At 43.8% G+C, this 21640-nt stretch overlaps 1 protein-coding gene across 6 annotated transcripts in view; it reads right to left on the bottom strand.

The window, feature by feature from the left end:
* The window catches only part of AP1S2 (adaptor related protein complex 1 subunit sigma 2), a 62061-nt gene that overhangs the window by 26236 nt on the left and 14185 nt on the right, over window positions 1–21640 (bottom strand). Inside the window, exon 5 of one of the 6 annotated variants that reach the window (XM_014573474.3) lies at window positions 13732–13877. The exons of 4 other annotated variants lie outside the window; for them this stretch is intronic. In XM_014573474.3, coding sequence (XP_014428960.2) covers window positions 13845–13877 — 33 coding nt within the window. In that variant the 3' untranslated portion in view covers window positions 13732–13844. Of the gene's footprint in view, window positions 1–13731; window positions 13878–16248; window positions 18850–21640 lie in introns of those variants that run through there. One more of the 6 variants, XM_014573475.3, reaches the window with a different exon arrangement.

The raw sequence follows: 21640 nt of genomic DNA, 5'->3' as shown, positions 1-21640 counted from the left end.
CCCTGGGTTGGTCCCTCATCCAGGACCAGTCAGGTCCTGAGTGTGCCAGACCAGAAACAGGTCCAATCTGCTTTTCATCTATCCTAATTCCCATTCCTCCAAAGATGGAAGAAATAGTTTGCTGATGACTCATGAAGAGAGCACATTTAGTAGCATTAAAAGGCTGATTTTACTTTTAAATAACTTTTAAAATAAAGACTCCATATTAAACTAGCAATGCCTGGGCTCATCGGTTAATCCCATTGACTACACACACTCCTCTCCCCTTGCTGCCTCTGTATCACAGCTTTTAAGATTACTCCCCATAGCCTCTGGATCCTACGGAGCCACCTGCTCCAATCACCCATGCGCTGATAGAAAGGCAGCATCGCAGAGGGTGAGGGAGGCAGGCGTCAGTCAACTGCCCACACATATCAGCTCCCATGTAGCCACTTGCCCTCCCGCGCAGAGGAACCAGCGTCGGGGGAGAGAGAGGAGAGGGAAGTGGCAGGAGCCCATCCTTGCTTGCCAGATCTTGGAGCTGCCTACCCTCCCTCTTGCTGCCTCCCACAGAGGCAGTGGGGAAGTTGAGGGAGGGCAGACAGGAGCTTGTGCTCTGGAAGAGTCAACTTAAAAGATGGCTTGACCATAAGCACCAGCTCTGTAGAGCCCCCCACCTTCCACTGCTGCAGCAGCACAGGGGGCAAGGGCAGCTACAGTAGAGCAGCCTCTGTCCGTGGCAGATCCAGACTCACCACAAATAGAGATTGCTCTGTGAGATGGTGGTGTAAGCTCTGTCCACGATGAGCTCGGGCCCCCCAGAGACAGGGACTGCTGCCGAAGGTGGCAGGGAACTCCCTGGGAGTGGGACTGGGAGCGCATTGGCTGCCAGCCCACTCCCCAGAACTACTGAATAATCATGTAACTTATGTTTTGATAGGGTTACACAATTATTCATTTAATCGATATTTTATTTTAGATACCTGATCTAAAATACTAACCAAAAGGATGATGGTTCCACTATTCCTATAATTTATGAATATGCATAGTCTTGTATTTATTCATATCAAAGCCAGCTCTACTTTTATTATATGTTTAGGACATTTTAACAGTAGCCTCAAAAACAGTTAATGGTAAGTATATTAGTAAATTTACAGACTGCTCTGAGCTTGAGCAGATTGATATGTTGTTTGCATTCCTCTGGGACCCACTGTCTCTGGATAACTTGGTGGTCTAAGTGAGCTCCCCATCCTACTAGCGAAGCATCCGTGGTGATTATTAGCGGCACTTGTAATTGTGGGACAGGAAACCCCTTGCAAACACTGTCATGAGCGGTCCACCAAATGAGCGAGCTCTTTATCTCGGAGGGCATGGCACACTGTTTATTAATATGATGGACATGTGCTCTGTATACTATGAGTAATGAGGCCTGAAGTGGTCTCTCATGGAGATGGGAATATGGTACCACAAATGTGGTTGCAGACATGTGTCCAAGAAGTTGGAGACCATGTCAAGCTGTTATGCATGGCCTGGTGTGTGCCAGAGATATAAGCTCTACAATTGCTGAGAACTCTGTTCTGGTAGCAAGACTATTGGTGTCTTGCAATCAAGATGTGCTCCAATAAATTCTAGACTCTGAGCAGGAACGAGTGAGCACTTTCACAGGTTCATCTTGAGGCCTACGCTGTCGAATAGGGCTCTAATGGTCTTGACTGCCTGTTTTGTGTCACATATCGTGGGTTCTTTTATTAGACAGTCATCCAGATACGGGAATATGTGTAGGTGAGTTTTCCATGGCAAGGACCTTTGTGAAAACCTTTTGGGGCTGTTGAAAGTCTGAATGGTAGTATTCTGTATTGGAAATGCAGGTCGCCTATGGTGAATCTCAGGAAGTATCTGTATGGTAGACATATTGATATATGAAAATAGGCGTCCCGGAGGTTGAGGATAGGCAGCCAAGCTCCCTTTTCCAAGGCAGGAATGATGGTGGTAAGGATTTTCCAAGGTCTAAAATAGGCCTCCATCCACCCATCTTCTTGGTAGTGAGGAAGTAATGGGAGTAAAACCTTTTGCCCTTGTGCTCTGGAGGTACTCTTTCTATAACACCAACTGGAGGAGGCGTTCTGCTTCTTGCACGAGCAGATGTTCAGGAGGGGGTACCTGAAGGGGGATAAGCAAGAGGGGTAGGAATGGGTGGGGGGATAACTAAAAATGGGATGCAGTAACCAGTTTTGATGATTCCCAGCACCCACCTGTCTGGAATGATGTGTCATGCTGGCTAGAATGCAGCAGATTTAAATTGCTGCCATAGAAAAACGGAAGCTGTCATACCCTTGACCAGTATTTCAAAATGCTTGTCATGAAGTGGATTGTTGCTGGGTCGTTGCCTGGTCAGGCGCCTGTCTGCACCTACTTTGACATGGTTGGTACCTATTGTATTGCCTGGGTTGCTGGTTGAACAGTGTCAGTGTGTATCTTTGTGTAAACGACCTTCCCTGCTTTCTTTTCTTGACAGGTATGTGAATGCCCAGCCTCGAGAATGGCATGGGAGGCATGGAGTATATTTGTCAACTTATGCTGAGTCTCTGGCATGGCTGAAAAAGATCTCTAATGTGTCTGCAATTCTCTTTAAAAGTCCTTGAGATAATTTTAAATCATCCTCCAATGTTGAAGGCAGGGGCATGATTGTGTTGACCAGAGATAATGATGATAGAAGCAAGCATGGGGGCAAATCAAGTTTCTGGTCATTGCTCATTATATCCATGTCATCTTCATCCCCACACAAACTGGAATGAGTGGGTGACTGAGCCATGGGAGCCTGATATCTGGATGCTGTAGATGGCTGCTGCAGTTGTTCTGACTGCTGTGGTCTGTAAGCTGCCCATGGGTCCCAATAGGGCCAGCTGGGAGGGATGGGTGGTGGAAGCCATTGTGGTGGTTGCCACTGCTGCCAAGTGGGCTTGGTTGAGGGGTGTCTTAGGGTATGTCCCTGGATGGGCTCATCATCGTCATCACTGGATAATGGTAGTGCTGAGGTAGCTGGAGTAAATGAGAGGCTTAATCAAGATGCATTCAGGAAACCATGAGCTCTGTGGCAGTAATAAAAGCATGCAGTACCGGCAGAGAAGGGAGCAGTATGGTTACCAATACAACTTGCAGCATCGGTACCAAGCCGATATCTGGCTTAAGACTGTACCAACTGTTTGGTGTGCATTGTCGGTGCCGAGTATTTGGATGGTGCCAATGTTACCATTGGTAGCGGCATGGTGGCGCTTGGTGCTGAAGCCAAGTGTTGCCTGGTCAGTGCCGTGGCTGGTGCCAATGGTGCCTTGGCTGGCCCCGATGAGGTTTTCTGTTTGGCCTCTGTCAGTGCCTGGAGCGAGCCAGCCTTCTTCTTCTTAGGGTCTCTGTACTGGTTTTTCCAGTGTCTTCAGTGCTGCCAGTGCAGGAGCAGCCTTTTTCTTAAGGGGCAATCAGGCCCTGAGAAGAGTGAGACCTCTTTTGGGGCACCTGAGCCCTGTCATGATCTTCTGGACTCAAACTTGTGGAAGCCACTCTTCCTGATGCCGTGCCAGGGGATGGTTGCCTGGGCAGTGTGGCACACTCCAGGTCCAACACGGGACAAGCTGTTTTTTCCTAGGAGCATCATTTTTAACTGGATCTCCCTGGCTTTTCTCATCCTAGATGTTAACTTCTTACAGTGGGAGCACTGAGTAGCGAAGTGATCCTCTCATAGGCAGCAGACACACTGTGAATGCCCATCTTATTGGAATGGACAACTGCAGGCTATATACACCCTCTTAAACCCAGGTGAGCCAGGGATGTCCCAGTAGGAGAAATATTTCTAGTGGTTGCTGGAAAATGGCACCACAAAACTACACTATTTAGGCCAACTGTACTAAGAAAAAAAAACGTTTAAACTACACGTCAACAAGAACAGTAACTAACATTTAACTACTAAGAAAAAACTGCTATTAACAGCTATCTAATTCTAAGAGATGAGGGCAATTGCTAAGCTGCGACCAAAGCCGGCAGCAGTGGAGAAGGAACTGAAGGGACAGTTGGCTGCGAATGTGGAATAGCTGTTTCAAATATTGCACACTGGTAGGTCTGCTTGCACAGCTGACAGTAAGCACTGCTATCAAAAAATCTCTGATAAGAGGCTCAGCAGCGCTCTGGCATGTAAGGTAGAGCACCCACAAAGACACACCTCAAAGAAAAGTATCAGTTGTTTTAACAAATATCTTCTTGGTCCAGAAAGCCAGAGATTAAAAGATATAAACATTTACTTTTGATGAAATGATGGAAATAACTAATTGGATAGGGAAGAAAATAATAATTTATGTTTAACTTAAAAGCCTGGAAACATGAACATTTAAATTATTACCTTAATTTGGGTTAACACTGTTACATTTTGCTTTTGAGTTCAGTATTTTAACAAGTTTCCTAACTCTCAATTAAATAGCTCCACAAAAGCTATTTCATTTCACATTTAGATCCTTCTACCCAGAGGATCCCCAAGTGCCTCGCAAAAAACATACGTTACTTATCCCCTCATCTTAGCACTGAGATGCAGCCACATCTTATAACAACAGAAGCAAGAAAGCAAGTGAAACTTCAGAGGAAATTGAAATAGGGTTAATGTTGTTTCCCAAACTGTACCCAAGTATTTTATTTACATATAGACTTCTCTACAGGCTTTATTGCAGTATTTTAGGGCCTCAAACATTAATGACTATATCTTTTCAAAATGTATTATCACATAGAGATGAAATGTCTTACTCAAGATCACAGGAAATATATGGCACAGCCACATCAGAACCCAAATCTCATGCTCCAAACATATACCAAACCAATTATATAGGCACAAGATCATCTTTCCTGTATGTGGTCAGGACCTCTTCATCTGGCTAACACCTCTTCAAAAGGATAATGTCCGATTACTATGCAGTCCCACTAGTCTGTGCTTATCTCATGTGATCGGAACTGGCATTCCACTTTATCAATAGGTCTGACTGCTGCCAGCATATGCCAAATGCTGTGGGTTCCTGCAAGTCTGTGTTCATGGCTACTCAAATTCTTCCTTGTACTGGCAGCTCTTGGCTAGTCTCTGGACAAACTGCAGCATAATACGCAAGGTATTTGTAATGCTTGCCACAGCAGTCTAAAGCTGAGTGGAGTCCATGCCTGCAATGCTATGACGTCTGGATGGATAACATAGGAAAAAGGAGCAAAAAGATTGTTTGCTATCTCTTTCAAGTAGGAAGGGAGGAGATAAGTGCATTATGGGAAGCTGGTATGTACACAACCACCCGCTGCAATGTTGTTGTCCCATTAGATACTGGAAGCCTAACCCAGAATGCAAATGGACAACAAATTGTAAGATGGATACCCATAGTGTATTGCTGTTCAAGTTGAAAGTAGCTACTAGTGATGTAAAATCCTGTTTAAAATGTTAACTGGATAAACTATGTTTATCCCATCAACAACACTTCGCCCCCTCCGGAGGCCCCACAGCACAGTGTCCAACCCACCTGGGTGTGCCAGTCTCCCTCGCCTGCAGCAGAGCTGGGCCAGGCCCAGCACACCATGGGAGGGAAGCTGCTCTGGCCAGACTAGGCGCTAGTTAACCATTTGCATCCCTAGTAGCCATGCTACTGAAGATGCACTCTGTCAACCTCATGTGCCCAATGAGGATATGCACCTTCGACTTTGTAAATTCGGAAGCTAAAAAGTTGACCTTAATAAATTCAACTTAAATTTGTAGTGTAGACATACCCTTATATTTCCCACCTCATTGTAAAGACTTCACCTCCAAAATGAAGAGCTTCACTCCCCTTCACTCTCCTGGGATGTAGGGATACTGGTTCAGCATTAGGATGCAAACAAGCAGTGAAGAATTATAGAATAGCTGAGTAACCAATAAGAATTCATATGGTTACTCAACTATTCTATTATCCACTATGTAACATCACTACCCAGTATTAGATTTAGGGGAAGGCTGTTGGGGAAGTTGAGGGAGGGCAGACAGGAGCTTGTGCTCTGGAAGAGTCAACTTAAAAGATGGCTTGACCATAAGCACCAGCTCTGTAGAGCCCCCCACCTTCCACTGCTGCAGCAGCACAGGGGGCAAGGGCAGCTACAGTAGAGCAGCCTCTGTCCGTGGCAGATCCAGACTCACCACAAATAGAGATTGCTCTGTGAGATGGTGGTGTAAGCTCTGTCCACGATGAGCTCGGGCCCCCCAGAGACAGGGACTGCTGCCGAAGGTGGCAGGGAACTCCCTGGGAGTGGGACTGGGAGCGCATTGGCTGCCAGCCCACTCCCCAGAACTACTGAATAATCATGTAACTTATGTTTTGATAGGGTTACACAATTATTCATTTAATCGATATTTTATTTTAGATACCTGATCTAAAATACTAACCAAAAGGATGATGGTTCCACTATTCCTATAATTTATGAATATGCATAGTCTTGTATTTATTCATATCAAAGCCAGCTCTACTTTTATTATATGTTTAGGACATTTTAACAGTAGCCTCAAAAACAGTTAATGGTAAGTATATTAGTAAATTTACAGACTGCTCTGAGCTTGAGCAGATTGATATGTTGTTTGCATTCCTCTGGGACCCACTGTCTCTGGATAACTTGGTGGTCTAAGTGAGCTCCCCATCCTACTAGCGAAGCATCCGTGGTGATTATTAGCGGCACTTGTAATTGTGGGACAGGAAACCCCTTGCAAACACTGTCATGAGCGGTCCACCAAATGAGCGAGCTCTTTATCTCGGAGGGCATGGCACACTGTTTATTAATATGATGGACATGTGCTCTGTATACTATGAGTAATGAGGCCTGAAGTGGTCTCTCATGGAGATGGGAATATGGTACCACAAATGTGGTTGCAGACATGTGTCCAAGAAGTTGGAGACCATGTCAAGCTGTTATGCATGGCCTGGTGTGTGCCAGAGATATAAGCTCTACAATTGCTGAGAACTCTGTTCTGGTAGCAAGACTATTGGTGTCTTGCAATCAAGATGTGCTCCAATAAATTCTAGACTCTGAGCAGGAACGAGTGAGCACTTTCACAGGTTCATCTTGAGGCCTACGCTGTCGAATAGGGCTCTAATGGTCTTGACTGCCTGTTTTGTGTCACATATCGTGGGTTCTTTTATTAGACAGTCATCCAGATACGGGAATATGTGTAGGTGAGTTTTCCATGGCAAGGACCTTTGTGAAAACCTTTTGGGGCTGTTGAAAGTCTGAATGGTAGTATTCTGTATTGGAAATGCAGGTCGCCTATGGTGAATCTCAGGAAGTATCTGTATGGTAGACATATTGATATATGAAAATAGGCGTCCCGGAGGTTGAGGATAGGCAGCCAAGCTCCCTTTTCCAAGGCAGGAATGATGGTGGTAAGGATTTTCCAAGGTCTAAAATAGGCCTCCATCCACCCATCTTCTTGGTAGTGAGGAAGTAATGGGAGTAAAACCTTTTGCCCTTGTGCTCTGGAGGTACTCTTTCTATAACACCAACTGGAGGAGGCGTTCTGCTTCTTGCACGAGCAGATGTTCAGGAGGGGGTACCTGAAGGGGGATAAGCAAGAGGGGTAGGAATGGGTGGGGGGATAACTAAAAATGGGATGCAGTAACCAGTTTTGATGATTCCCAGCACCCACCTGTCTGGAATGATGTGTCATGCTGGCTAGAATGCAGCAGATTTAAATTGCTGCCATAGAAAAACGGAAGCTGTCATACCCTTGACCAGTATTTCAAAATGCTTGTCATGAAGTGGATTGTTGCTGGGTCGTTGCCTGGTCAGGCGCCTGTCTGCACCTACTTTGACATGGTTGGTACCTATTGTATTGCCTGGGTTGCTGGTTGAACAGTGTCAGTGTGTATCTTTGTGTAAACGACCTTCCCTGCTTTCTTTTCTTGACAGGTATGTGAATGCCCAGCCTCGAGAATGGCATGGGAGGCATGGAGTATATTTGTCAACTTATGCTGAGTCTCTGGCATGGCTGAAAAAGATCTCTAATGTGTCTGCAATTCTCTTTAAAAGTCCTTGAGATAATTTTAAATCATCCTCCAATGTTGAAGGCAGGGGCATGATTGTGTTGACCAGAGATAATGATGATAGAAGCAAGCATGGGGGCAAATCAAGTTTCTGGTCATTGCTCATTATATCCATGTCATCTTCATCCCCACACAAACTGGAATGAGTGGGTGACTGAGCCATGGGAGCCTGATATCTGGATGCTGTAGATGGCTGCTGCAGTTGTTCTGACTGCTGTGGTCTGTAAGCTGCCCATGGGTCCCAATAGGGCCAGCTGGGAGGGATGGGTGGTGGAAGCCATTGTGGTGGTTGCCACTGCTGCCAAGTGGGCTTGGTTGAGGGGTGTCTTAGGGTATGTCCCTGGATGGGCTCATCATCGTCATCACTGGATAATGGTAGTGCTGAGGTAGCTGGAGTAAATGAGAGGCTTAATCAAGATGCATTCAGGAAACCATGAGCTCTGTGGCAGTAATAAAAGCATGCAGTACCGGCAGAGAAGGGAGCAGTATGGTTACCAATACAACTTGCAGCATCGGTACCAAGCCGATATCTGGCTTAAGACTGTACCAACTGTTTGGTGTGCATTGTCGGTGCCGAGTATTTGGATGGTGCCAATGTTACCATTGGTAGCGGCATGGTGGCGCTTGGTGCTGAAGCCAAGTGTTGCCTGGTCAGTGCCGTGGCTGGTGCCAATGGTGCCTTGGCTGGCCCCGATGAGGTTTTCTGTTTGGCCTCTGTCAGTGCCTGGAGCGAGCCAGCCTTCTTCTTCTTAGGGTCTCTGTACTGGTTTTTCCAGTGTCTTCAGTGCTGCCAGTGCAGGAGCAGCCTTTTTCTTAAGGGGCAATCAGGCCCTGAGAAGAGTGAGACCTCTTTTGGGGCACCTGAGCCCTGTCATGATCTTCTGGACTCAAACTTGTGGAAGCCACTCTTCCTGATGCCGTGCCAGGGGATGGTTGCCTGGGCAGTGTGGCACACTCCAGGTCCAACACGGGACAAGCTGTTTTTTCCTAGGAGCATCATTTTTAACTGGATCTCCCTGGCTTTTCTCATCCTAGATGTTAACTTCTTACAGTGGGAGCACTGAGTAGCGAAGTGATCCTCTCATAGGCAGCAGACACACTGTGAATGCCCATCTTATTGGAATGGACAACTGCAGGCTATATACACCCTCTTAAACCCAGGTGAGCCAGGGATGTCCCAGTAGGAGAAATATTTCTAGTGGTTGCTGGAAAATGGCACCACAAAACTACACTATTTAGGCCAACTGTACTAAGAAAAAAAAACGTTTAAACTACACGTCAACAAGAACAGTAACTAACATTTAACTACTAAGAAAAAACTGCTATTAACAGCTATCTAATTCTAAGAGATGAGGGCAATTGCTAAGCTGCGACCAAAGCCGGCAGCAGTGGAGAAGGAACTGAAGGGACAGTTGGCTGCGAATGTGGAATAGCTGTTTCAAATATTGCACACTGGTAGGTCTGCTTGCACAGCTGACAGTAAGCACTGCTATCAAAAAATCTCTGATAAGAGGCTCAGCAGCGCTCTGGCATGTAAGGTAGAGCACCCACAAAGACACACCTCAAAGAAAAGTATCAGTTGTTTTAACAAATATCTTCTTGGTCCAGAAAGCCAGAGATTAAAAGATATAAACATTTACTTTTGATGAAATGATGGAAATAACTAATTGGATAGGGAAGAAAATAATAATTTATGTTTAACTTAAAAGCCTGGAAACATGAACATTTAAATTATTACCTTAATTTGGGTTAACACTGTTACATTTTGCTTTTGAGTTCAGTATTTTAACAAGTTTCCTAACTCTCAATTAAATAGCTCCACAAAAGCTATTTCATTTCACATTTAGATCCTTCTACCCAGAGGATCCCCAAGTGCCTCGCAAAAAACATACGTTACTTATCCCCTCATCTTAGCACTGAGATGCAGCCACATCTTATAACAACAGAAGCAAGAAAGCAAGTGAAACTTCAGAGGAAATTGAAATAGGGTTAATGTTGTTTCCCAAACTGTACCCAAGTATTTTATTTACATATAGACTTCTCTACAGGCTTTATTGCAGTATTTTAGGGCCTCAAACATTAATGACTATATCTTTTCAAAATGTATTATCACATAGAGATGAAATGTCTTACTCAAGATCACAGGAAATATATGGCACAGCCACATCAGAACCCAAATCTCATGCTCCAAACATATACCAAACCAATTATATAGGCACAAGATCATCTTTCCTGTATGTGGTCAGGACCTCTTCATCTGGCTAACACCTCTTCAAAAGGATAATGTCCGATTACTATGCAGTCCCACTAGTCTGTGCTTATCTCATGTGATCGGAACTGGCATTCCACTTTATCAATAGGTCTGACTGCTGCCAGCATATGCCAAATGCTGTGGGTTCCTGCAAGTCTGTGTTCATGGCTACTCAAATTCTTCCTTGTACTGGCAGCTCTTGGCTAGTCTCTGGACAAACTGCAGCATAATACGCAAGGTATTTGTAATGCTTGCCACAGCAGTCTAAAGCTGAGTGGAGTCCATGCCTGCAATGCTATGACGTCTGGATGGATAACATAGGAAAAAGGAGCAAAAAGATTGTTTGCTATCTCTTTCAAGTAGGAAGGGAGGAGATAAGTGCATTATGGGAAGCTGGTATGTACACAACCACCCGCTGCAATGTTGTTGTCCCATTAGATACTGGAAGCCTAACCCAGAATGCAAATGGACAACAAATTGTAAGATGGATACCCATAGTGTATTGCTGTTCAAGTTGAAAGTAGCTACTAGTGATGTAAAATCCTGTTTAAAATGTTAACTGGATAAACTATGTTTATCCCATCAACAACACTTCGCCCCCTCCGGAGGCCCCACAGCACAGTGTCCAACCCACCTGGGTGTGCCAGTCTCCCTCGCCTGCAGCAGAGCTGGGCCAGGCCCAGCACACCATGGGAGGGAAGCTGCTCTGGCCAGACTAGGCGCTAGTTAACCATTTGCATCCCTAGTAGCCATGCTACTGAAGATGCACTCTGTCAACCTCATGTGCCCAATGAGGATATGCACCTTCGACTTTGTAAATTCGGAAGCTAAAAAGTTGACCTTAATAAATTCAACTTAAATTTGTAGTGTAGACATACCCTTATATTTCCCACCTCATTGTAAAGACTTCACCTCCAAAATGAAGAGCTTCACTCCCCTTCACTCTCCTGGGATGTAGGGATACTGGTTCAGCATTAGGATGCAAACAAGCAGTGAAGAATTATAGAATAGCTGAGTAACCAATAAGAATTCATATGGTTACTCAACTATTCTATTATCCACTATGTAACATCACTACCCAGTATTAGATTTAGGGGAAGGCTGTTGTCTACTTGATCAACACCACTGCTTCCTACATTTCCCTGTGATTCTGCGGTCTCCCAACAAATATATATAAATTTCCATTGTTGCCCAACCCTCAGATACTTAACTGAATGCATCCCACTGACACACACAATATTGCTTTTCCACAAGTGCTCCCACACAATAGCTTAATTTACAAATGCAAATCAAGAGAAATTCTTGCATGAAATTAGACAGAATACTAGAACTAGAAGTGACCTCGAGAGGTCATCAAGTCCAGTTCCCTACCCTCATGGCATGACCAAGCACCATCTAGATCAGGGTTACTCAACACACGGCCCATGGCCCATTTATTTGTGGCCCACAATGCAGTTTGGGTTTACACAAGGCTCAACACGTGGCCCGTGGGTGGGATCCTTTGAACGTGGCCTCCATTGGGAACACGCTCCACAACAACAAGGTGTCTCCCAGATGGGGTGAGCACTGAAAGATGCAAATGGACAGGATGGCTGGAATAGACGGGTACAGGGCATCAGCATTTCTAGTCCCCAGGGAGGTGGTGCCACGAGCGCTGGGGCACTGTGTGAAAAAAGCTATTTGCATATATTTGCATGCATATGCACCCACACTTAAGTTGCAACCCGTGGCATATTCCAAAATTGAGTAGCCCTTATCTAGATTATCCCTGAGACACAACATATCTGTAGGCTTCTGAAGGACTAACATCTAAAGGTATCACAATAAGATGTGTCCCATATTGACATCAGTGGAAGTTATGTATGATGAACACATTTCACAATACAGTAAAACTCCAATAGTCCGGCATCCAATATTCCGGCACTCCTGATAGTCCGGCATCAAAATGGCAAGAGCCTAGTGAGTGAGCTTTGGCAAAAAATGAGTCACAAGGTAACAGCAGCAGCAGCTGAACTGAGCAAAAAGGGTAAAAAAGGCTTAAACTAAAACATTACAGTATACTGTATACAGTATGTACAATAAAAAGGGTTAGGAACACTTTATATACAGTATATAATGTATACAGTATATAGATAAAACCAGCTTATAGTACCTCCTGATAGTCCAGCATATCTGATAATCCGGCACCACCTAGGTCCCATAGGTTCCGGATTATCGGAAGTCTACTGTACTACTATCATGATATGCAAGCTTGCATGAATTAGTCAAAACTCTGCTTTTCTCATTAATTCTCTTACTTTTGTGAAAATGAACAATTAGATTTACACTGTGATGGTTCATTTAAATCATTGATCTGGGGTGGGGCTAAGGACGAGGGGTTCAGCAGAAGGATGCTAACTAGCATGTATTTCACTAATTGAATAGTCAATGCATTTTTGCATCGACTATTCGATTAGTTGATAGAGCGGCACTGCCCCTTTGAAATGTCGCTATGGATTCCCCAGCTGATCCCTGGCTCCATGAGGTGCTGCTGCTTTGAAACACTGTGGCAGCATTTCAAAGGAGCAGCGGCGCACAGCTGATCCCAGGCTTAGCACTGAACGGAGCCTGGGGGTCAGCTGGGGAATCCAGCTGACCCCAGGCTCTGTGTGGTACTGCCCCTTTGTGGTGGTAGCCTCCTCTTTCTCCCCCTTGCTGCCTCTATCTAATAGAGGCAGAAAGGGGGTGGGAGAAGCAACTAAAACTTCTCATATAGATAAGACAAGTTTATATCTATGAGAAGTTAAAAATATTTCTAAATGTAAGATCAAATTCTGCATAAACTGAATGTGAAGTCACCACGTTTACATGGAAAGCGCTCCATTCACCAGTGGCTGAGTTTTTCAACCTCAGCTTTACTATAAGTAAACAATCTTAAGCAATTACTGAAGGACCAACAAAAGCTGTTGCTTACAGGGGTGCTCTTTTAATAGAGATAGAGGAAAAATTATGTTTTCATGCACTTGTGGAGATCCCTTAAACAGGTTAAAATATTTGGAGATTTTATTTTGCTAGCATTATTTATAAACATAATTGTTATATACTATTAAAGTCATATTACAACCTTTAAAATACCATATACAATTCTACAGTCTACATATAGGTGCTCTTTTAAACTGATGGTTTCCAAGTTGAGTTATTCTTCCTCTGATGGGAAATTCTAATGGAATAATTAAGAGATTTCCAAAATAACCTCCACACACACATTACTTATCTCAGTGGGGAAGAAGATTTTAAATACAACTCCCCCTTCCCCTGAAACATTTACCTTCAAAAAAGTAGAGTAGTAAGAGATTGAAAATGCACACTTATCCTTCTTCAAATACAAGAACAAGTAGCCACTGACTGAAATTAGGATGCAAGATATTTTTTAAAAGAGTAAACAAATATGGTTAATTGTTGATTTTAATGCAGCACATAAGTAAGTAATATTTAGTAAAGGACCATACAATTATAAAATATGAATAAAAATATGGCAACAAATAACCAATTGTGATTCATCAGGCCTTTTGACGCTCTTGTTGGAACTTCCCCTGAAAACAAACAACAATATTCAAAATGAAATATCCAACGGCTAAGCTGAAGACCTCTGGAGAAATAAATATCTCCAAGTGAAAATGTGGGCTGCACAAGGTTTGGGAAATTCTAGTGAAAAAAAATTCACTTACATTACAAAATTATTTTGAAGTGTGGTTACTAGAAAAAAAAATCACTAACTCATACACATTTAACAGTTATGTTCTTTGTTTAATAATCACTGATGGTAATTGTTTTGTTTAAGGAGATTCATTCTTTAAATATTATTAAAATATATAATAAAGTATCTGTAACTATACTTGTGGGATTGCTTGCCCTTTTATTTTATCCTCGTGCTTCAAGGCTGATCATGAATTGAAGACAAAAAATTCCACACTGAATATTGGAACTATTATGTAGGTTTGCACAATAGTCATTGTTAGAGACAATATCTTGTATTAATGGACCATCATTAAATTACCAAATGGCAATTCCTATATTGCTAAATGAAAAACTGACACTTCATTACTGTTCTGTACTACACTCAGATACAAGGGGCATAAGGTAGTATCTTTTACTGGACCAAACATATGCTTGAGGGAGACAAGCTTTTGAGAGTTCTTCGGGTCTGGAAAAAAGATAACCAGAATATCACAGCTAACTACAAGGTGGGACAGATTGTTAAAAATAAGGGATTTACAAATGCTGAAAGAAACCTCTTAAAATGAAGTAGGCAATTAACCTATTTTTCAAACGTGAAAGAGCTCAAGCTTGTCTTTTCCTCCAACAGAAGTTGGTCTAATGAAAGATGTAAGCTCACTAACATTATCTTTCAAATCCTGCAATCAACATGCTACAACAATGAAAACTATATTGTTTGCCTTATTTACTTATGTGTCGAGCATTATTAAAACAATTAGCAGTTAACTGGAATGGTAAACAAACATGAAATTGGACACATGACCTATACTTATCCACAAAATATGATGCATGAGGTAAAGTAAAATTACTTTTCTGCTGCTCAGTATCAAGACACAAATTAGCACAAATGCAAAAGCATTTTATACTTAGGGAGGAAAAATGTCACCAGAGGGTGAAGAGTTCAGCTATGACTGCAAACGCAAAATACTGTTTTTCACAATGGTATGCCTAACTGTTTTGAGTTATAAAACTCACTGGTAACTGCAATAAAACAGGCATGTTTCATCAAAAAAGGACCCTGTTCAGCAAAGCACTTAAACTTAAAGGCTGCATCTAGACTGGCATGATTTTGCGCAAAAGCAGATGCTTTTGCGCAAAATCTTGCCGCCTGTCTACACTGGCCGCAAGTATTTGCGCAAGAACACTGGCTTTGTAATGTACAAAATCAGTGGTTCTTGTGCAAATATTCTGATGTTCCTGCTCAGGGATAAGCCCTCTTGCGCAAGTATTCTTGTGCAAGAGGGCCAGTGTAGACAGCAACGTTAATTTCTTGCGCAAGAAAGCCCGATGGCTAAAATGGCCATCGGAGCTTTCTTGCACAAGAGAGCGTCTACACTGGCATGGATGCTTTTGCGCAAAAGCAAATCTTTTGCGCAAAGGCACATACCAGTATAGATGCTCTCTTGCACAAATACTTTTAACAGAAAAATTTTCCGTTAAAAGTATTTGCACAAAATCATGCCAGTCTAGACGCAGCCAAACTGAACTACAATACTAAAGTGTTCTGCTAAATGAAGATTTACTTAAAACTATGCTTAAATGCTTTGCTGAACTGATGCTCACATCATGAAATCTACAAAGAAAAAATATATAATGAAAAACATTATCTACACAGAAAAAAACCCTGTATGCATAGATTAGAAATTCCTATAATTCTTTTGAAATACTATTAGAATATCAGTATCAAACCAAACAGAGTAGAATAGAGGAACATGGCATGGAAAACTAGTTCTGTAAATATAATTACAATGCAACGTGGTTAATATCACATCAAGACCTGAAAAATTTTACCTCAATGTTCCATAGTTATGGATGTGAGTCGTCGACAAACCGATAAGCAGTTTATCGGTTAACACTATCGACTACTTGCACCCTAACCCTCACCCCCACCTCCTTGCTGCAACTCTGCAATATTAAGGGACTGGGGAGCCAGTGTGCAAAGATGCTGGCTCCGTCCCTGGTCCCGCCTGATCTCAGCATAACAACCTAACCCCCGGCCCATTGAGGCTCCAGTGCATTATTAGGGACTAGGGAGCTGGTGCCAGAGGATGCTGCCTCAGTGTGTTGGATCCACACACAGCAAATGCTGCAGACCAGAGCCCTGTGGAAAAAGGCAAAACTTTCTTGGTTTCACTGTATTTCACAAAGATTTAAAAAAAAAAAAAAAAAAAAAACACACCCTCCCCCCACACACACCCCAAATCAGAGTAGGCTTAACTAGGTAACCTTCCTGCTTCCCCCTCCACTAAAGGAGACAGAGCACTAACACATTTCTGTGGAGTTTGCTTCCCGTGCTTGTGAGACTTATGAGTAACTGAGGTACCATGAAGAATCAAGAAATTACCCTAGAAAACAAAGATCTGGCATCCACCCTTAATGGTTTTCAGTCTTTTCCAGCGCCCCCATTCCCCACCCTACTGTGGGCTGAAATGGAAGTAGACTGTCCTCTACCTGCTGACTCACATAGCTGCAGCTCACACTTCCAGTCTCTCTCAGCCGAGGCTGCATGGAACGGAATGCTCCTTTGCCGGCCAGCTATTGGGACTTCTCTTGGCTGTCATAGGCAGTCTGGCTAGGAGTAGGATGGACACCTCAAACTTTGCCCTCCCCCCAACTCCATCTGACCCACTGATCCTTGCCCAACTCTCTTTCACACCTCTCCCTGCCAGGTCTTCTTCAGGGTCCAGGTAGCTCAGAGGCACCTCATTAGTGGGACAACAGCCATGCTTGCCACTAATTAGATGCACAGCTCTTCATTTCCTCCTGTGCAGGCACACAAGTGTGCACTCCACTGGGAACTAGGGGCTGCCAGCCCCTCTCTTGATGTCCTAGTTGCAAGCCCCACACTTGGGGCTATACTTGTGCCCTGCTTAGGGCTCCGTTGATGCCCAGCATCCCTTCTTAGCATATCTGGCATTAGGCTTGACCCTGCCTACACCTAGGGTCCCCACTACAGATTTTCCAGTGCAAATGCCTCACAATGAATCAGTCATACTTATGTATTCTCTTTCAAATGCCTTTATTAACAAACAAAACCAGCCCAGTCTTAGTGCAAAAACTGAACTGTTAAAATCTTGTGCACAGTAACCCTGAGGTATCCAAACCAAAAACCACACAACATCAGGTTACAATTGCATTACTACTACTTATTTTTGTTAAGAAAAAAGAACGTTTAAATGGTTTGATGTCAGCCTTGAGTGAAGCCAATTAACAGAAAGGCCAGCGCTAGAAAACACAAGTTCCAAAGGCACAGAGGTTCCTGGAATGCATAGGTAATGGGAAAGTGCTAGGCTTTGGCCTTCTACCACGCCAAAGAACCGCATTCCAATGAAGGGCAAGACTCCCAGAAGTAATTTTCCTGTTCATTTTCCACAGCATTTCTCCTCAATATCCTTTTTGGTGTAACCTTCACCTAGAAGCATCACAATGACACATTTTTTTCTTCGGTGCTAGCTCTAATGCCTGATCTGGCTCAGCATCTCTTAGTTCAGCCCCAGCACTTGGAGGTTCTTCTGTTTCCAGTCTGATGCAAGTTCAAGAAGCTTAGTCTTAGCAGAATCATGGACAGCAGATTAAAGAAACCGCATGCACTTATGGTGTGGATCCAACAAGGAGGCAATGTGTCAAGGTCACTGTGTCATGAGACACTCCAGAGGAACTTACAGCACCTTTGAAGGTACTGGCAATTGTATTCTCAGAAGCTTTACTTTTCAGGTGAGTGTGGAGAAGACTGTTGCAAATTGGGTAAATATTTGAAACTGACTGACTGTTGAGCAGACATGACAGCTGTAGCATACTTTAAAGTGGAAAGCACTGATAAGACATCCTCTATTAGTTGCCATTGTTCATCGCACAGCTGAAGGGTGAGGGCATCAGCCTGTCTTGTTACAGTGCTTTCAGAAACCACAGCCGTTATTGCCCACCTTTTCTCAGAGTCTTTCAAACATGTTAGACTGAATTCCAGCAAGTTTTACATGACTGGATCAGATGGTGTTTCTGAACTTGAAGCGGAGTTTGTTTTCTTTCCAGTGTTTTGGTGGCCATGGTGCTGTGATGGAAGTGCGCAACTAGTTTATTCACTGCTGTGATCGCATTGTGCATTTGTTTCCCAAAGAAGCTATTATTTATGGCTAGCTGCAAGGCATGGGTAAGGCAATGGACAGATTCCCATGTAACAAACCTTGATGAGTTAGCACACACAATATTGCTTGCATTGTCATTCGTGTACGCCAGGACATGGCCTACCAGTCCCTGTCTTTCAACTACAGCACATAATTTTGCAGCAAGGTTTTCTGCTGTATGTCCGCCTGGGAGACTGTTGGGTTTGTAGAACTACAAATTGCAGCTCCCAATTTTCAATGTAATGACAAGTGACAATAATGTAGCTTTCAGTAGTTAATGCAGTCCAGCAATCAGTGGTTAAAGCTACTGTCACAGCTTTGTCCAATTTGCCACGGAGAGACTTCAAACAGGCTTTATAGCAATGTTCTAATTGCAAGGTCATTGTTTGTCTCACAGGCACATGATATTTGGGTTCCACAAAGCTTATCAGCACACGGAAAATGGTACCCTCAGCGAAACTTATGGGAAGCATGTCTGTAGTGATCACGGTGCACAACAATTCCGTCAGTTGTTCCTCATGCTGTGCATTGCATTTTCTTGAAGAACTGCCAGAAACAAATGCTGTCCATGTTTTTTGCTGTGTGCTTTCTGGCTCACATGAATCAGGCGGGTGGTTTCAGCCTCAAATGGTTGCGCATTGATCCGTACTCCATGCATACTTTAGCTCTGCAGAACACAGTTTACATGTAACAGTGTCTCCACTAAGTTGTGTGAAATAATTCCAGGCAACACTCCTTTCTGATCATTCCATCTTAACTATCCAGTAGCTGTCACCAACAGTAAAATAAAACAAAAACTTCAATGCTGTTTGAACTATGAAGAAAGCTGGCAAGGTGTACAAACAGGTGGGACACCAACTGAATTTTTTCTGCATTTTGCCCAGGAAGACAAGGACAGGTGGTAGCTGGTTGAAGATGGCTACCAAAAGTGTGAGGGCAGAGGAAGACTTGGGGTTGGGGGTGGAAACAAAAGGACACCAGCAAAGAGTGAGGGAGGGAGAATTACTTTGCAGAGTGAAACAAAGACATGTGGTAGGAGAGATAGGAGGACACAACAACGTGAGGGAAGGGGAATATTTGCAGATTAGATAAACGTTGAGAACAGCAAAGCCCAAGTAGGGACCAGCAGCCCACATCAATAATGCTGATGCCGAGACAGGCATAAAGGAAATTAATGGCAGAAAGTAACAAAGAACCCCCAGGTCCCATAAACAGCCAGGACACTGAGCAAGCCAGAAGGTTAATTATAGGAAAACCGAGATGGCTGACTGGCAACAGAAACACTGCAGGGGGCTGAGACGCTATAAGTAGGAGAGCCAGGACTGAGCCAGTGTCCTTTGGTGTCAGCTCCCCAGATCCTTATTACTGCAGAGCTGCAGCTAGGTTGATGCAAGGACTCTTCACGAGCTAGGACTGAGTGAGTATAGATAAAAATTCTATCCACAACTCAATGAGCAAATTACCCGCATCTTAACATCCCTAGACAGCACCAGATACAAAAACACTCAAAGTGCTGTCAGTGTGGAGAGTGCAAAGAAGGACTCTAAAGAAAAATGAGCATCAGTAGAGCTCTGCATGGATATAAAAATGTGGAGCCACATCCAATCTGCAATTCAGATTTTATTTGTATCTGCACAAAAAAATCTTGAGAGGTAATGAAGAAGAAACACCAATAAGCAAAGATGGGACAAGATCCCGCATGGAAGAAGCAGGCAGCAGCAGGGATAGTGTGTGTGCTCAAGTAGCAAGACTGTCACATTTTTTATTTTATTATTAGTCTCTTTTGAGCTAGGGATGTTAAAAACCAATTAATTAATCCAATAGTTGATGGGATTTCCATTGACTATTCAATTAGTTGATAAAGACTATCACGCGTTCTGCCTTTAAAATGTACAAGAGCCGTTCCTGGGGCTCTTGTACATTTCAAAGATTTAAACGCAGCATGGAGCCTGAAGCCAGCGGGGAATCCCCCACAGATCCCAGGCTCCATATGGGCGCTTCCGCTTTAAAAATGTACAAGAGCCCCAGCATGGAGTCTGGGATCAATGGGGCGCTCCCTGCTGGCCCCAGGCTCCATGCAGTGTTCCAACTTTGAAATGTACAATAGTTCCCACTGGGGCTCTTGTACATTTCAAAGAGGAAGTGCAGCATGGATCCTGGGGCCAGCAGGATACTCCGAATCCCCCGGTTAACCCTGGGCTCCATGTGGCGTTTCAATCTTTGAAATGCACTCGAGCCCCTACTGGGGCTCTAGTACATTTCAGAGAGGAAGCACCGCCGCTGAGCCGCTACCCCATCCCAATGAGTTGGAGCTGGAGAGAACCGGCTTCTTTGATAGAGGCAGCAAGGGGGGAAGCAACTAGTCAACTAATGTGTTGACTATCCAATAAGCTTTTGCTTATTGGATAGTCAACTAGTCGATTAATCACTTAATCCCTATTTTGAGCACTATTGTTTCCATTCCTACATACAGAAAGAGGGTGGGGGGGAAGGATGGATCAGCAACTACCTGTTGGATTTCCACACTTGTGGAGGCTTCTGTCCTTTTTTAACAATGTGCTTGGGTCTCTGCAGATCAGTGCTCACCAGGCAGATGAAGGGGGAGAGAAAGGGGCTGGGTAGGGCCAGCATTCAACCTTTCCTGCAGGGAGATTTAGGACACAGCTTCTTGAGTCCTTTCCCTCCTTCTGTGTGGCAGGAAGAAGTGAAAAGAACAGGGCTGCGATGGTATCCTCTTCACTATCTGTGGATATGCAGGGCTACAAGCTTCAGTACAAAGATGTTAGTCTCCAAAAACAGTACATTACAGTGAGATGAGGGCTAACAAAATTTAGGGCTGCTTTACACTAGGAAATTAAGCTGGTATAACTACAGACTGTCCCCGACGTGTGACGTGATCAGTTCCAGGAATAGCGTCGCAAGTCAGGGGCATCGCAACTCAGGCCCACATTTATGACAGGCGTCGTACGCCACCGTAAATGTGAGGACGTAAGTCGGGGGATTTCGGCCCTTTCCGCACTTACGGAAAAGGTCGTAAGTGTGGGGGGTTGTAAATTGGGCCGTCGTAAAGTGGGGGCCTGCTATGTGTCAGTATTGAGCAGGGATCTAAATTGTTAACCTTAACAGGTGAAGCTTTTCCACTGTGAAGCCTTCTCCCTAGGAGCCATGACTTCACTGCAGGCAGTACTGTAGAAAGCTTATTTAAGCTTTGTACTGCAGAATCTATAGTGCATGCAGCCGTGTAACCAGTAGGAGTTTTAGCGGTTACATTATTAAACAACTTTTACATCTGTGCAATGTCTTTAAACTGAACTGACCCCCAGCATAGATAGCACTAGGTCAATAGGTAAATTCTCCCATCAACCCAACTACTGCCTCTCCAGGAGATAGGAGTGCCTATCTTGAGGGAAGAAGCCCTCCTGTTTTCACTGAAGCACTACAGAGGTACAACTGCAGTG

This window comes from Pelodiscus sinensis, chromosome 1 (assembly GCF_049634645.1).
Source record: "Pelodiscus sinensis isolate JC-2024 chromosome 1, ASM4963464v1, whole genome shotgun sequence".
Classification (NCBI taxonomy): domain Eukaryota; kingdom Metazoa; phylum Chordata; order Testudines; family Trionychidae; genus Pelodiscus; species Pelodiscus sinensis.
This window is presented reverse-complemented; position numbering and strand designations above follow the sequence as displayed.